At 42.4% G+C, this 15621-nt stretch overlaps 1 protein-coding gene across 4 annotated transcripts in view; it reads left to right on the forward strand.

The window, feature by feature from the left end:
• Positions 1-15621, forward strand: part of dnah5 (dynein, axonemal, heavy chain 5) — a gene marked incomplete at its 5' end in the record, with an annotated part of 54455 nt that overhangs the window by 2120 nt on the left and 36714 nt on the right. Inside the window, 24 exons of one of the 4 annotated variants that reach the window (XM_083679751.1) lie at positions 5047-5181; positions 5331-5424; positions 5586-5728; positions 6456-6674; positions 6777-6914; positions 7181-7357; positions 7530-7643; positions 7755-7862; positions 7961-8083; positions 8281-8496; positions 8903-8929; positions 9556-9663; positions 9771-9856; positions 9965-10286; positions 10613-10819; positions 11097-11268; positions 11650-11795; positions 12289-12465; positions 12660-12891; positions 13156-13352; positions 13615-13708; positions 14293-14435; positions 14774-14975; positions 15332-15567. In XM_083679751.1, the coding sequence (XP_083535877.1) occupies positions 5047-5181; positions 5331-5424; positions 5586-5728; positions 6456-6674; positions 6777-6914; positions 7181-7357; positions 7530-7643; positions 7755-7862; positions 7961-8083; positions 8281-8496; positions 8903-8929; positions 9556-9663; positions 9771-9856; positions 9965-10286; positions 10613-10819; positions 11097-11268; positions 11650-11795; positions 12289-12465; positions 12660-12891; positions 13156-13352; positions 13615-13708; positions 14293-14435; positions 14774-14975; positions 15332-15567 (3816 nt within the window). Of the gene's footprint in view, positions 1-5046; positions 5182-5330; positions 5434-5585; positions 5729-6455; positions 6675-6776; positions 6915-7180; positions 7358-7529; positions 7644-7754; positions 7863-7960; positions 8084-8280; positions 8497-8902; positions 8930-9555; positions 9664-9770; positions 9857-9964; positions 10287-10612; positions 10820-11096; positions 11269-11649; positions 11796-12288; positions 12466-12642; positions 12892-13155; positions 13353-13614; positions 13709-14292; positions 14436-14773; positions 14976-15331; positions 15568-15621 lie in introns of all 4 variants that reach the window. The other 3 variants (XM_083679749.1, XM_083679750.1, XM_083679752.1) reach the window with 3 other exon arrangements.

Here is a 15621-nt window from a genome sequence, read left to right on the forward strand (position 1 = left end):
TGTCTGATGGAATTTAATTGGGTGGTGTTTTTTCTCCCTGCTCAAGAACATGTGTTCTTCTTGGGCTAGCCATAGGCAAATGCTTGTGGTCCTTTGGGTTTGGGTGGTGTGTCACTCAACAGTTCCCCATTGCTTGTATGTGCAATAGTTATACAGTATTCGGTATAGCATAGATGGTTGGCTTTGATCTACTATGGATTTAGTGTATGTGTATGGGCTGCATAGAGACATCATAGAGAGTCTGATCTACTGTACCTGCTTTGTGGCATTTCATGACATTTCCTTTACTAAGCCCGCTTTTAATTTTTGGTCTTAATGAGGAGGATATCTCTCATTAGTATATTCATCATCAGATTTCAGACAGATATCAGTGCTTGACACTTTCAACTCACCTCCCTGTTGACATTATTCCTTTATCGTAGTTATTATTCTTTTTTAGTTGCAGACTTTTAACATACAGTACTACATTCATGCATGTGTGAATGGGAGTTACAAAGGAGCCATTGTTTCCTTGTAAGCCAATGTATACAGAAATACACACACACACACACACACACACACACACACACACACACACACGCACGCACGCACACACACACGCACACACACACAGACACGGTTTTAATAGCATGCTGTACTTAAATCATTACCCTTTGGCGCTATGGATCTACTTTACGAGTGCAGAAAGTACACCTCATTACCTTCAAGCTTGGAGGTGTACAGTGTATGATATAAAGGCATACTGTATCTGTTAGACTTAACATTTTTGCTGCTTTTATTCAACAGCCATTGATAGTTGATCAGACAGCCTGGTCCTGGTCTGGCCATCTGATTGGACTACAGAATCTCTTATAGCCACCCAAAGGGGTCCTGACTGTAACTCCATCCTGTATACTAATGAACCATTCAGCTCTTATCCCATTGTTGACGTAAGATGATAGCACTGCCTCTGATAATTACCTAGCCGACAGGTGGTCACCCAATACTACACTATCTAGTCAGCAAGCCTCTCAGGAGAAAACAATATTATAATTTCAGACAGTAACTTTTGGACAGGAAAAGAAGATGCTGATTGCTGGCAAAGCTTATTCTGCCCTGGAATTCTTCTGCGATCTCATGAATAGTAATACCAGTTAAGAGGGTGGAAGTACTGAATAGACTGCTTTGTAGATGGTGACGATGCTCCACTTTAAACCTGACTATCAAAACAAGGTAAGCTGACCTAGAGAGGTCTAAGTTACACACAGAGTGACTTACACCCTCTGACCAAATGCATTTCATCATTAATGTTTTAAGAAAACTATTCTATTTATCTTGATACAATACCAGTCTTCTGTAATGTTTACCAGACTATAATGTACGATGGCATGTTACTCACAATTACATGACCAGAGACTTGGGTTTCATACTGTAGTCGGGAACTTTCCAAATGTATTTTTACAGTGTGAACTTCACTCTCATTGCTTATTGTTTTCTCGCCAATTTGATCAGTATTCTATTCGAGTTAGGCTACTTTTTTTGGAATCTATGTAAATAACCTACAATCATTGAAAACTGATATGTGTCATATTTCTATGTAAGATAAAACCTTCAAGGTCATTGCATTTGTTGCTCTATGATCAAGTCCAACGTGCAATATAAAGTATGCAATATTATGAAGATGGATAAAAAATAAGGATAGACAGTTCCAGACATTCCATACATTTATATTTATTCAGTAGAACTGTCCATAAACTTAAGAAGAATTTGTGATAAATGAAAATGGCTTTCTTATTATCAAAAATGTAGTGCACTGACAGCATCTTCACTAAAACAAGCATTAACTGCTTTCCTCAACTACACTCATCAAATCTAAATAAATTGTTCAAAAGTTTTTCGAAAGCTTTTTTATTTTAACCTGTCATTGTATAGCATGTTTGCAGGGGATGTTAGACTGCACTCATCTATACAGTAGATGTCACATAATTTATTTGGGAGCACATACAGTACTGTGGGCGAATACCTGGTCTCACCGCATGGGGTTTGGGGGTTGGAGAGTTCAAGGGGGGACAAAACACCTGACAGACAGAGAGGGGATTATGAAGTTCCTTTTCCACTGTTTTGTCACCTACACAATGGCTTCTAAAAGAAGGGACTTGAGAAGGGTTGGTGTACCTATACTGGCTTTAGGCTGTGATACACCCAAGGCCATCACCTGTGGGAGTGTTAAATGTTGGCAAATTGCCTGAGTCTTTAAGTTGTTTGAATAGTTTATAGGAGCTCTTAACTGCCCTGATAGCCTAGGCAGTTAAGAGCAAGGTGGGAGCAAATATACTGTTGGCATGCCTTTTTCCTCCTGAGTGGACACAGGCCTATTCTGTTGGGCTTACTCTGTAGGGAACTGAAGTATCAACATTGTTGATGGTACTGTAGATTGTGAGCTGTGATATGAGGAGTTGTTATGTCTCGGGCATTTCGGAAACAGCTCTGGAAACAGAGTGTCTCCAGAGTGATCAAGGTAAGAGATTTGACCCAGTATATTGCAATGGCAAAATGAAATGGATTGGAATAATGAGAGAAAAAAGCTCCCTGTGGTTCCTATGCTCAGAGTATTGTGGACACAATGGTTTCCATGCTGAGTACTTTCTACTATTATTGTACGTTTCTGTTATCTGGAGCAAAATAAGTGAGCCTAATTGATTGGATTGATTGGATTTGATTGCCTTGTACCCCAACTTTGGTAAATGCACCAAAACAGGAACAAGCAATTTCATTTAGTGTTTTGTGTTACACCTAGTTATTCACAGTTATTCATAGTGATATAAAACTTGTGAATGTCATATGGATTACAAGACATGGAACATACATCACAATAATGCATTTTCTTCACCTCCCCCCCGAAACACATGGCTTTTTATGGTCAAGTTAGTATTTGTGAGATGTGTTTGGGGAGAACATTTCATTACAGTCATTCAGTTCTTATCGTAGGTGAGAGTTTGCAGTTGAGGCTATCATTGGTGTGTACGCTTGGTGTGATGTTGTGTTTGTTTGTGGGCTGAAGCCTGAGGTGGCTGTTTACTCAGCATAAAATCCCTCGACTGGCGTCACTGTGATGTGGCCAGTCGCCCAGCAACCACTGGCTTGGCTGGTATTATTATTTTTTCCAGTGGTTCTGGCGGTGTTGGCTGACTCACCATTCCCCTGTGTTTGCCATGCTGACACAGTGCTTGTGTTTTCGCCCTGTAGGTCAATAGCTGTGTTTGCTCTCTCTCATGTCCAGGCTTGTTGACTCCTGCATCTGATGCATGACCTTAAGGCCTGCTGTAAATCTCTAACCCTACCATCTCCTCCTCCCACATCCTCCCAGATCCTGAGTTCAACTATCTTTCCATTGAGCTTATCAATGAAGACGTAGTCAATTTGACTGTCTAGACGGATCAGTGAGCTTATTCAACAGTGGGCACACGGCATACAGTATTAATGGCATCAAATGCATTGAGAGGAGCAGACGTATTATGTTTTTGGCCAAGAAGTGCAATACCAAGCGATTAAGGACTTGGCCGTGAGGCTGATTATAGTTAATAGGTCACGTAATTACTTTACAATGGAGGGAGTGCAATACTTTATGTTCAGTGCTGAAATCTCAATGTGTGAGAACACACACACACACACACACACACACACACACACACACACACACACACACACACACACACACACACAATAATAGCCTTTTCCAGTCGCAAAATTTTAAATTGGATGGATCATATCTCAACAATTTTACAATGCTTAGTTGTTCATAGGTTATTATTTAACCATCAGTGTTAGTGTTTCATTTACAGATTAACAGAAAGTTGTCGAGAATGAGGCTGAGAAATAAAAGACAGGCTTCCTATTCCAGTCTTCCAAGTAACCAATGTTGAATGTAGTTATTAATTGAAATGGTAATACGCTCTGTTTCAAAACGTTTGATGCAAGTAAAAGTGAAAATCTCTCCAGACATTACAGGCTAAATTCCAGACAGGCAATTGGGGGAATAAAAAAGAGAGTTTGAAAGCACCTGCATCCGGCACACGAAATGCAACACAAAGTGTTCTTAATTTATTGGTTTGCCTTTTTCCAGGGTTACCTAGCAGCACCGCCAAGCAACTCATTGTGGTAGATTTTACTATCTGTGTCCTTTTTGAATGAGGCCCCTGCTACTGTAGGCTGGCTAGGCTAATGTTCAACCTGCTGTTGGTCCTGTTGTGTCTGTGTCTGACCGTATACAGGCTGAGAAAAGCGACAGGGTAGCAGTGCTATAAGGGACAGAGAATAGGGAACATCTGAACCATTTGACCATATTATAATTCAAGAGATGTTCATGAAGGGATCCTATTGTCGTGTCTATTTCTCTTGTGGGACTTAGCATTGGGGCTATAGGCAGTAACTTCAAAGCAGGAGATTCAGTGTGCATTGTGGATATTATTGGACATTTTCCCACTCTTTCAACAATGGAGTTTTCAAGTCTCCCATATTCTGCTGTCACGGCTGGAGCCTGAAAGTGATTGGAATTCTGTGGATACGCAATTGAAATTCTAGATGGCGGACTCAAAGTCCAGGAGGAGTAAAAGGGAGCTTCAGTCATCAGTCATATCAAATAGCCAGATTGCTGCATACAAAGTATGTGTGAATGTCCCTTATGTATAGAGTCATTGAGTTTTAATTTATGGTAATTAATCATTTACTGTATGTAATGGATAGAAATTGATTAATCTTTGTTAAAACCTTTTTTTATTTTGAGCCTTTTTAGATTATTGTTGTTTTTTTATTGATGGGGTATTGGAATGTTCATCGATTTGTCTTGAAGGGAATAGAATAGTTTCTGCTCCTTTCTTTCACTGGAGACAGTTTATTATTGTGAGAACTTTATGTTTCTCTCTTTCAGGTCATTCACACAATTTCTTTCCCCATTCTGCATGTAATGAAATTGAAATTGAATTCCGCTAGTAGTTTCACATCATGTCTCAGTAATCCACCCAGTGTTGTGTGTTGTGGTTGACTACATGATGCCTCTATGTGTTGCAGCAAAAGCTAAAGGAGGAGAGGGAGGCAAAGAGAGCCCAGCTGGATGGCAGACATGACTACATCCTCAGCATCGTGGCGTCCTGTCTGGGCCTGGAGAAGGCTGACGTGGAGGATGCCATTCTGGAGGGCACTCAGGTACGTTTGTTTTTAATGTTCCTCGATCAGTCCACAGTGTGGTAATACATATTGCAGGAGACTGAATAAAGTCAAAACAAACATACACAACCAACACAAATTCAAATGTATATGTTAATCCTAAACTGATCCTCTTGTTATCTCTAAAGATTGACCGCATGGAACAGTTCTTTGTGGCAGAAGGACTTCCTCATATCATGTTCTACTATCAAGATGTGGAGCCAGTAGAAGCAGGTAAGAGGAGTGTTGATTGTGCAATTAAATTATACAGGAATTTACTGTGATAACAGTTAGTAGCCATTAGGCAAAGAGATATGTAATCTTGCTAAGAAAGGGGGATATCTCCAGTTAGATGAAGATGACAGCCTACAAATGTAACTGATTTGGATCTGTCTTTTCCCCAGCAGCTGCAGCCTCATCCCTCAACCGGAGTAAGAGGGCCAAAGTGTTTGTCACCGAGGGCAAAGATGTGGCTCTGACTGGTGTATGTGTATTCTTCACCAGAGCTAACACATCCAAAGCCATCACATCTGAGAATGTGCACAGGGTGAGCCTCCTCCTGATTATTCTACTCATAACCCTCTCAATCTGCTCCTTTTCTACTGTAGGTATATGGTCAGTTATTCAGCCAAAAGTAGACGTCCACTTGCATGTGGATTTCTTTGATTATGGCAAGAACATTGACGTAAAACTGCCTTGTGTAAATGATCGCTAAACCTCTGACGCTCTGATTGCACTTCTTTCTGGCTGACTTGAATAATTGATCATTGCCTTTGTGTCAGGTTTCCTTTCATGAAAAGGTGCAGGATGAGAGGTAGCGGCCTGTAGGCGGTACTACCCATCGATCCTCTCTGGTTACCCTCTATACAAAGCTAATGACCATCCCTGATAGCCAGACATGATCGTTACACCCCAGTGACAGTTACGTGAGGGAGAACATTTGACAGGAGTCTCTCCTGCCCATGAGGACATTGTCATTTGAAAATCAAATATAATTAGTATCGTGGACATTTTCTTCAATTGGTCTTGCATAATAACGTTAGATAAGCGTTAGATAAGCACAATAATATAATTATCTGTCATGCATTTGTATGAGCTTTTATATTAGGCTGTGCTAGTCTGCTCACACTGTATGAAAGCACACAGATACAGCCACAATTCCATTTACAATAGTGACAGTGCTACAATGTTCTGTCCATTCATCGCTTCTAAAACAGTCTCATCCAAGATTGTACTGTTTGTGTGGTCATCTCTCTGTTCATTGCCCTTGATAGGATGTGAACTTTAACATGCTGGACACCACGGAGGTGGGCCTACTGAAAAGTGTGGAGCAGCTGTTGTCTGAGATCTTCATCCCAACCCTGAGGAAGATGAACCACGGCTGGGGAGAGCTGGTCAGCCCACAAGCCCAGTCTGTCAAACAGGACTTCATCAGCTCACTGGACAGCTTTGTGTCTGTGCTGGCTGGAGCGCAGGAGAGCTTACAGGAGAAGGTGACACACACACACACGCACACACACAAACACACACATGCACCTTGCATGAAAATAGATTTAAAGTGAGAATTTATATCATTGACCGTAACCATTTTTTAGGTAAACCTAAAAGAGTGTGACACTTTCGACCTGAAGACCCTTAAAGGACCCTCTGACTACATGGCTGCAGCCAACAGCACAGAGGCTACAGAGAAGATCGAAGCCTGCATGAAAATATGGATCAAACAGATTGAACAGGTAAGGTGGGACTTGCAACTCAATGGTATCAAGCTTCAGAGATGTCCATTCCCCTCCAGTGACCAGTGCTGTTATTGTGGTGTGTGTGTGGTATTTGGTGTGTGTGTGTGTGTGTGTGTGTGTGTGTGTGTGTGTATGTGTGTGTGTGTGCGTGCGTGTGTGTGTGTGTGTGTGTGTGTGTGTGTGTGTGTGTGTGTGTGTGTATGTGTTTGTGTGTGTGTTTATGTGTGTGTGTGTGTGTGTGTGTGTGTATGTTTTGCGTCCAGGTACTGGCTGAGAGTGACCAGCTGAGGAAGGAGGCTGATGACCTGGGCCCGCGGGCTGAGCTGGACCACTGGAAGAAACGCATGTCCCGCTTTAACTACCTACTGGACCAGCTGAAGAGCCCTGATGTGAAGGCTGTACTAGGCGTGCTCATGATGGCCAAGTCCAAACTGATCAAGGTGAGCTACTGTCACCTCCACAACATTATAATATATTGTAGGAATGCTACCATGCTACCAAATAAATAATTAGAAAATGTGTGTGTTACCCATCATCTATGCTTATAAACATGCTCCCTTACTGATTTGAAGATATCACATTTCTGATCGACTTCATTATCTGTCCTTGCAGTCTTGGCGAGAGCTGGACACCAGGATCACTGACTCAGCCAATGAGGCCAAAGACAATGTGAAGTACCTGTACACTCTGGAGAGGTTTTGTGACCCCCTCTACAACAGTGATCCTGTGAGAGAACTCAGCTTCCTTTAGCCACCTTCACTTCACAATGCTTCATATCATGCATTTCAATTCATGTGAAATTAATTATGTTATGTTTGTATGCTAATGTGCTAACAGGTGTCAATGGTGGAGGCCATCCCAGGGCTTATCAATGCAATCCGAATGATCCACAGCATCTCCCGCTATTACAACACATCAGAGAAGATTACTTCCCTGTTTGTGAAGGTAATATTCATTACTAAGCTCTTTGATGAGTCATCCTACTGAGTTTGTTCATTCGAGCTTGAAATGTATCTTTTTGCTTCGACATCTCAATGTCTCAGGTGACAAACCAAATGATCACAGCATGCAAGGCATACATCACCAACAGCGGCTCAGCGTCAATATGGGACCAGCCTCAGGATGTTGTTGCTGAGAAACTCAAAGCTGCTATCCACTTGAACCAGGTACAGTTCACAGTTCACCCACTATAACAATCTGATCACAGTTCATAACTTACTTTTCCTTACTGCTGAGCTGTAATGTATATTGTTTAATTTATTATAGTACAACATTACCTTACCTATCACAAGCCTAATAATTAGCCTAATAACTTCCTTTCCATGCTCCTCTAATTGATTTTCACATGAATACTATCTGATAGGAGTATCAGAAATATTTCCACAAAACCAAGGAAAAGCTGGAGCAGAGTCCCTCAGAGAGACAGTTTGACTTCAGTGAGATGTACATCTTTGGAAAGTTTGACACGTTCCAACGCCGCCTCTACAAGATCCTCAACATGTTCAGCACCATCACTACATACTCAGCTCTCCAGGACTCCAAGATTGAAGGGTTGGAAACCTTGGCAACCAGGTTTCAGGTACACGTTGGAATGAGTTCAGTGTTTAGTTTTTTAGATTGTCACAGTTCGAGTTCTGTCTACTTTGTTCACTTATAGTAGATGTAGCCTAACTGATCAAACAACCATTTGAAAGATTATGCATGTATACAAAGCTAAGTGAATGCTCTCTTTCTTGTTAGAAATAGTCACGTCTCACCACGTTGATGGTTGTTTAACTCAAATCGACACAAAAATGACAATGTTTAGAGATCTTTTTAATGTTTTGTTTGGAGTGTACATTATAACATATACAGTACATTATCTACATTCTATTTACACTTAGCCTGGGGTTAGTTGTTGTCATTTGGACAGTTTTGTGAATGCTTTTTTAAGTGTACAGTAGTAATGCTAGCTATCTGCTCTCTCTACTGCCTTCGCTGGACAGACTGCAGAAATGCAGGGGAAATGGGAGGTAACTTGTGCCACAGAATTTTTAATCCAGTGCATGACCCCTCATCATCATCTTACTTTCAGCATGCAGAGACACAATTTCACAAAACCCATAGACCTATACTAAACCCCTAACAACCGGAAATTCACAAAGTATACAGCTATGTTCTTTACTCACACAACTATCTATTTATTTCAATATTACTGGCATTTTCAAATCGGTGTAACATTTTGTTGTGTCCTTCAAGTCATGTAATTATATTGGACATTTTGTCAAATAACTGAACAAAAGCTGATTAAGATCCATTATTAAGGCCTGGCCTTTTGTGAGAGTTGACAGTTTATCCACAGGTTATACATATTTTATGGTAAGCTGTTCCTGGGAGCAATTACTGCTATTTTATACTCTGTTAACTCTTGCTATTGTAAATGCCTGAGTATCTTTCAAAAGGGTATGATGTCCAGCCAGCACCAGCATGTCATCATCTTTCTACATTCACAGCCTTCTCGTCTGATTAAAATGAAATGAAGCCCCAATTATTTAACATTCAACTGAAACATTGTGGACATTCTCTCAGCTGTGGTTTAAATTGATACAGACACATGCATGAAGAGTAGATGTCAAAACAAAAGACTTCTATTTTTCAGGGCATTGTACTGAACATGAAGAAAAAGCACTACAGTTTCCTGGACCAGAGAAGAACAGACTTTGACCAAGACTATGATGAATTCTGTAAAAATACCACTGAATTGCATGTAAGTTTGTCATGTTAGAACATAACAGGTACCAATCGTTATCTGATACATCTGAATAGTCTTATTATGTTATTGTGCGGTTGTTTATTTTGGCTCTTTGGTTTCAGAATCAACTGAAGACCTTCATGGATAACACATTTGATAAGATTCAAAACACAGAGAGAGCTTTGAATGTACTAAAGAAATTTGAAAGGTAAGATCACCTTGTCATATTTTCATATTCCAGAGCAATGTTTTATCCACATGAATCATTTATTTCCCATTTCACCTCAACCTTTCTTAATGTCACCACATCACACAGACTGGGTATCCCAGACCTGGGCATTGATGAGAAATACCAGCGTATCCTGCAGAACTACGGGAAAGACATAGAGATGGTCTCCCGCATCTACACCAAGCAGAAGATGGATCCGCCCATCGGTAGGGACCTGCCTCCCGTGGCGGGTAAGATCCTGTGGGTCCGCCAGCTCTATCGGCGCATCCAGGAGCCTATGGACTTGTTCCAGGAGCACCCTGGGGTGCTGGCCACACCTGAGGCCAAACGCATCATCCGCAACTACAACAGAGTGGCTAGGGTGCTCCTGGAGTTTGAGATGCTCTACCACCAAGGCTGGATGAAACAGGTGGGGTGTACCAAGCTAGACCTACTGTCTACCTACAGTACCTACCTTCCTACCTACCTACCTACCTACCTACCTACCTACCTACCTACCTACCTACCTACCTACCTACCTACCTACCTACCTACCTACCGGCCATGAATTCTTATCTTTTAAAAATACAAGGGGTTGTTATAAAGCTTAAGCTTAAACTTGTTCCAGTGATTTTTAATCCATCAGTGAAATCAGAAATCATCAGAATGGCACACTATTTTCAGACACAATGTAGACTTGTTCATTTCCCCAGGCCAAGATGTCTTATATCCCTCTTTCTCTGACTCTGTCCCCAGATGGAGGAGGCCAGGGTAGGCCTACAGGCCTCTCTGCTGGTCAAATGTCCAGATACAGTTGAGCTGTTTGTGAACTTTGACCCTGAGATCTTGACTCAGATTCGGGAGACAGACTGCATGACAAGGATGAGGCTGAAGATTCCTCCCTTCGCAGCCATCTTGCAGCAAAAACAAGATGCTCTCAAGAAGAACTACAACAAACTGCAGGTAAGAGTAGGATTTTCAAATACCTTTGATCTGAAGTGCTATGCCTCTAAAAAGTTATAATACATCTTAACAGTTATGAATGGGGTTTTATTCATTATAATCATATACCAGTGGAGGCTGGTGGAGGTAGAAATTGGAGGACAGACTCATTGTAATGTTTGATACCATTCCTCATTCCATTCCATGCAATGAGCCTGTCCTCTGATTTCTACCACCACCAGCCTCCGCTGTCATATACATTTATTTTCTGAATTGAATGGAATGTTCTACCATCCAGTTTGCAGTGACAGAGAACTCCAGAGTCAGGTCGAAGATTCAGAGTGCTTTTGAACAGCTGGTTATGCCCCATGTTGCAAAAGTGGATGAAGCCATACTGCCCGGGCTGACCTCACTCAACTGGACCTCACTGAACATTGAGAAATACCTCAGCCATATAAACAGTGCACTCAGTAAGTACTTGAGCAGAGCTAAATCCCACCTGGTCAGAAATATGAAGGAAGTCCTATAGAATTACCCTAAAATACTCTGTTCTCATGGGAAGATGTTGTATTTCCTGACATATATCCTACTGTACTATACATCACCTCTCCAGTCCTGTTAGAAAAGTGTTGTCTTAGTGGAACGCATGCTGACCCCCTGTGTGTGTGTGTGTGTGTGTGTGTGTGTGTGTATGTATGTGTGTGTGTGTGTGTGTTTGTGTGTGTGTGTGTGTGTGTGTGTGTGTGTGTGTGTGTGCGTGTGTGTGTGTGTGTGTGTGTGTGTGTGTGTGCGTGCGTGCGTGCGTGCGTGTGCGTGTGTGTGTGCGTGCGTCTCTCTCTCTTTCTCTCCAGCGGACCTGGAGCTCCTGATGGACAGAGTGAATGATCTGGTAGAGTTCAGGATTGACGCCGTGCTGCAGGAGATGAGCAGCAGCACACTGTGTGTGCTGCCAGAGGATGAGCCTTTCACCTGTGAGCAGTTTGTTCAGACCACCAAGGTAAAGACAGGCTCCCTTAGTAGAAATGTACACACATCAAATAATCCAATTGATCAACAGGCCATTGGTTTTTAATATGATTTGTCACAGACAGCTGTTTTACTTTCAGGAGTGTATTTGAATGGCAGTAGATTTATGGTGACTCATTAACTCATGAAGTGTTTCAGATATTAAAATTGCATTACAAATTACAATTGAATGACGTTCTTATCAAGGCAGTTCTTATCAATGCATTAGTATTGAGAGCCTCATTGAGTAGACATGGCTGTCATCAATGCTGTCATCACTAACGTCATGAATCATGCTTGTTAATTAATGAGGCAAAACCGTTGCATAGCCATCACCAGCCTCTAATGATAGCTAATGCATACACCACTGACAATATTGACTGACTAAATTATGATAGAGTAGGATACAAGTGTGATTTCAGCTTTTAGTACAAATAGTTATGACTGTGTTCATTCATGTACTGTCTTTTCCTGTGGCATCCAAGGACCTATGCATCAAGGGAGCTCAGAGTCTGCACACTAAGAGCTCCCTGGTGGAGGAAGCAGCTAACGAGCTCATCAACATGCTGCTGGAGTTTGAGCAGCACAGGGAGGAGGAGGAGAAGGTTCCAGATGAGAGTAGGACTGAGAGCAAAATGGACCATGTGGAGAGTGAAGGTACAGTACTATTACCCACATTTGACACAATACTGCAAGACAAGGTCATGCTCAAAAAGAGAGCTGTCGCTGCATCATCACACAGAAATCTGTAAAAATAGAAAACAGATTTTTTTTGGGTGCACAGCAATGTAAATGATTTTGAAATGAGTCGTTTTAGATTAGTTTGTATCTCTTCTAAGGTGAGGAGGAGGACAAGTCGGAGGGTCGCCTGCTGTCTCGGAACACCACTGCAGCCAGCACAGGCCCCCCTTCCCCCCTGGTGAAAAGGAAGAAGAAGAGAGACATGATGGAGGTGATGGAGGAGGAGGCCCAAGAGCTGCTCTCCCATTTCAACCACCGCAATGTAGACGCCCTGCTGCGACTCACACGCAACACCCTGGAGGCCCTGCGCAAACGCATCCACACCTCCTCGCTCATGCACTTCCTCGGTAACCACTGCCTTCACCATAGATGTGGGATAGGGGCTGAATGGGATCTATTTGCATTAAAGCATGAGTCGGAATATAAAGCTAAATCATCAGGTTATAGAAGGTGTCGGAAATGTCGGAAAGACATTTTATCACTATGTAAGTGTAATCCAACATACCGCAATTCGCCATTCACACTTACTCTAGCTTATCACATAAGCTCACCGTTTAGCACAAATTAGTTGATTGTTGCTCCTATGATAACACATATCCATGTCCCGGCAGCAGAGAGTGACTCTCCCAACCGTCTGAAGAGCAGTGGACAGCAGCCCATCTTCAGGGCCAGTGTGACCCTGGCCATCCCCAACATCGCCATGGTCCCAGCGCTGGACGAGGTCCAACAGGCCCTGAACAGGGCTGTGGAGTGTGTGGTCAGCGTCAGCAAAGGCATCGGCCAGTGGAGCAAGGAGAGGATATCTAAGGTGGGCTTGGCTTGGACATCTTGACACCAAAAACAGACTCATCGTGCTTGGTGAAAAAATGCTAGACGTTTGCTTGTGTACCCCTTGTACATTCCTGTGTATCTTCCTATGAGGTCTTAATGAGTTTACACTCATTTAATTCTCTTCCTACACTCGCTGTGATAGAAAAGAGATGGTTTAGTCTGTCATAAGATTGCGTTTCAGGCTAGTCATTAAACAAAGAGCAAACCTCACCACCTGGCTTGTGTTTGCCCCCTTGCAGAGGAAGATGAGCGAGAGACGCATGGCTGCTCTGAGACAAGACAGCAGTGACAGCGAATCAGAGGACGGAGAGACAACGTATAGGAGCCTGCCTGGTACCACAACACAACACAACACAACACAACACAACACAACACAACACAACACAACACAACACAACACAACACAACACAACACAACACAACCCTCTCCTCTGCCAGCCACCAGCTTTTTCTCATTTTACAGCTCAGCAGAGCACAACCCACTCAGACTTGAAACAGACATTTAAGGGCCACACAAATAACTATCTCATCCAAGTCATTTGATCACACTGCAGCTATAGTATCAGGCAGCTAATGTAGTGAAGACACGAGATGATAGATACAGGAGAAAACACAGAGCCTTTGATGATGGCAACATTACAGCTACAGTACTGTGCACCAAATCAGAAATCAAAGCTCTGGTTCAGTGAATTTTGCTCATTAACTTACATTCTCTGGATGTGATGGTGCTGGCATATTGTTTAAAGTTTCCTGCGGAGACACTCGTTAAGTTAAAAGAGGAGGGTGTTTACATGTGGTGGCCAACAATGTGGTGTGGTCATTTGCTTATGTGCATATGAAGATGAGAGGAGTTGGCTCCGTACATGTTAAGTTTTTGCTGGGAGGTGAGAAGTCTAATTGTCTGCTGTTTCCTCCAGATGGCAGTACATCAGACATCTCTGCTTCTGTGAATCAGGCCATACCATTCCAGGCCAGGAACTACTACAAGAGTGTGTCTGAGAACAAGGAAATTGTCAAGCTGGTGTCTGTGCTGAGCACCTCAATCAACTCGACTAAGAAGGTACAGGCATTGAAAAGAGGGCATAAATAGTACACATGCAGTAGAGCTTACAAATATGGCTGTGTTTCTCCTCTTTTATGGTTATGGTTACTCACTTGTCTCATGGGTTATGTTCATTCATAGTCATGTTGCCTCACTATCTGTTGAATCAAAATCCAAACTTTTTTGTGTTGATAACATTTTAGGCTTCCCCTAATGAATATATTGTCTTCTGGATGTTGTGTTTTTGTAGAATATACATTTGTCTTTTTTTACAGACCACAAGCCAAATGCAAAGCTAAATAATATGACCTTGTAATGTAGTGAGGCTGACACCTGTGCTTTTGGCTGGTGACTAGGAGGTGATGAATGCCCTGGACCGCTTCAGCCGCTACCACCACATCTGGAGGAAGGACCGAGAGGACACCATTCAAAGGTTCAGCCAGGGCAGCCCACTGCTGTCAGAGTTTGAGTCACAGATCCTCTACTACAGAGACCTGGAGCTGGAGATCAACGCTGAGCCTGAGTTCATCACAGTGGGAGCACTGGCTCTGTTCACAGGTACCCTTACAACTTTTTCTATGATGATAGTGTAACCTCATATACTTTACTACACTGCTTACTCACTTTTATTGTTTGACTCTTCAGGCAATTATACAGCAACACACAGATAATGTTAGTGTTATCATATTATCTCGCAGGACTATTCTGTCAAACTGACTGAAGTGTTGCAGGCTGCACCTATGATATGTTATAAAGTACAGCTTTTTCATCCCTGCTTTTTCATCCCTGCTCTTCAGACGGTTGGGAGAGTCACTCTCTGCTGCCGGGACATGGATATGTGTTATCATAGGAGCAACAATCAACTAATTTGTGCTAAACGGTAACACTGATTAAATGGATGTCTTACTCTCCAGCTGATCTGAAGATGGCCTTGACGGCGGAGACAAAGAGCTGGATGGTGGACTATGGCCTCCACTGCAACAGGAAGTACAGGATGGAGATGGAGACCATCTTCACCTTGGTGGACGAGGCGGGGAAGAAACTGAACAGGCCAATCAAAGACCTTGATGACATCCGCATTGCCATGGCATCACTAAAGGAAATCAGGGAGCAGCAGATTTCTATTGATTTCCAAGTAGGCCCCATAGAGGTATGAAAATCAAAACACCTTTCAGAACGATACTACACTGTATGACAAATCGAT

Source organism: Argentina silus (assembly GCF_951799395.1).
Source record: "Argentina silus genome assembly, chromosome: 10".
Classification (NCBI taxonomy): Eukaryota; Metazoa; Chordata; class Actinopteri; order Argentiniformes; family Argentinidae; genus Argentina; species Argentina silus.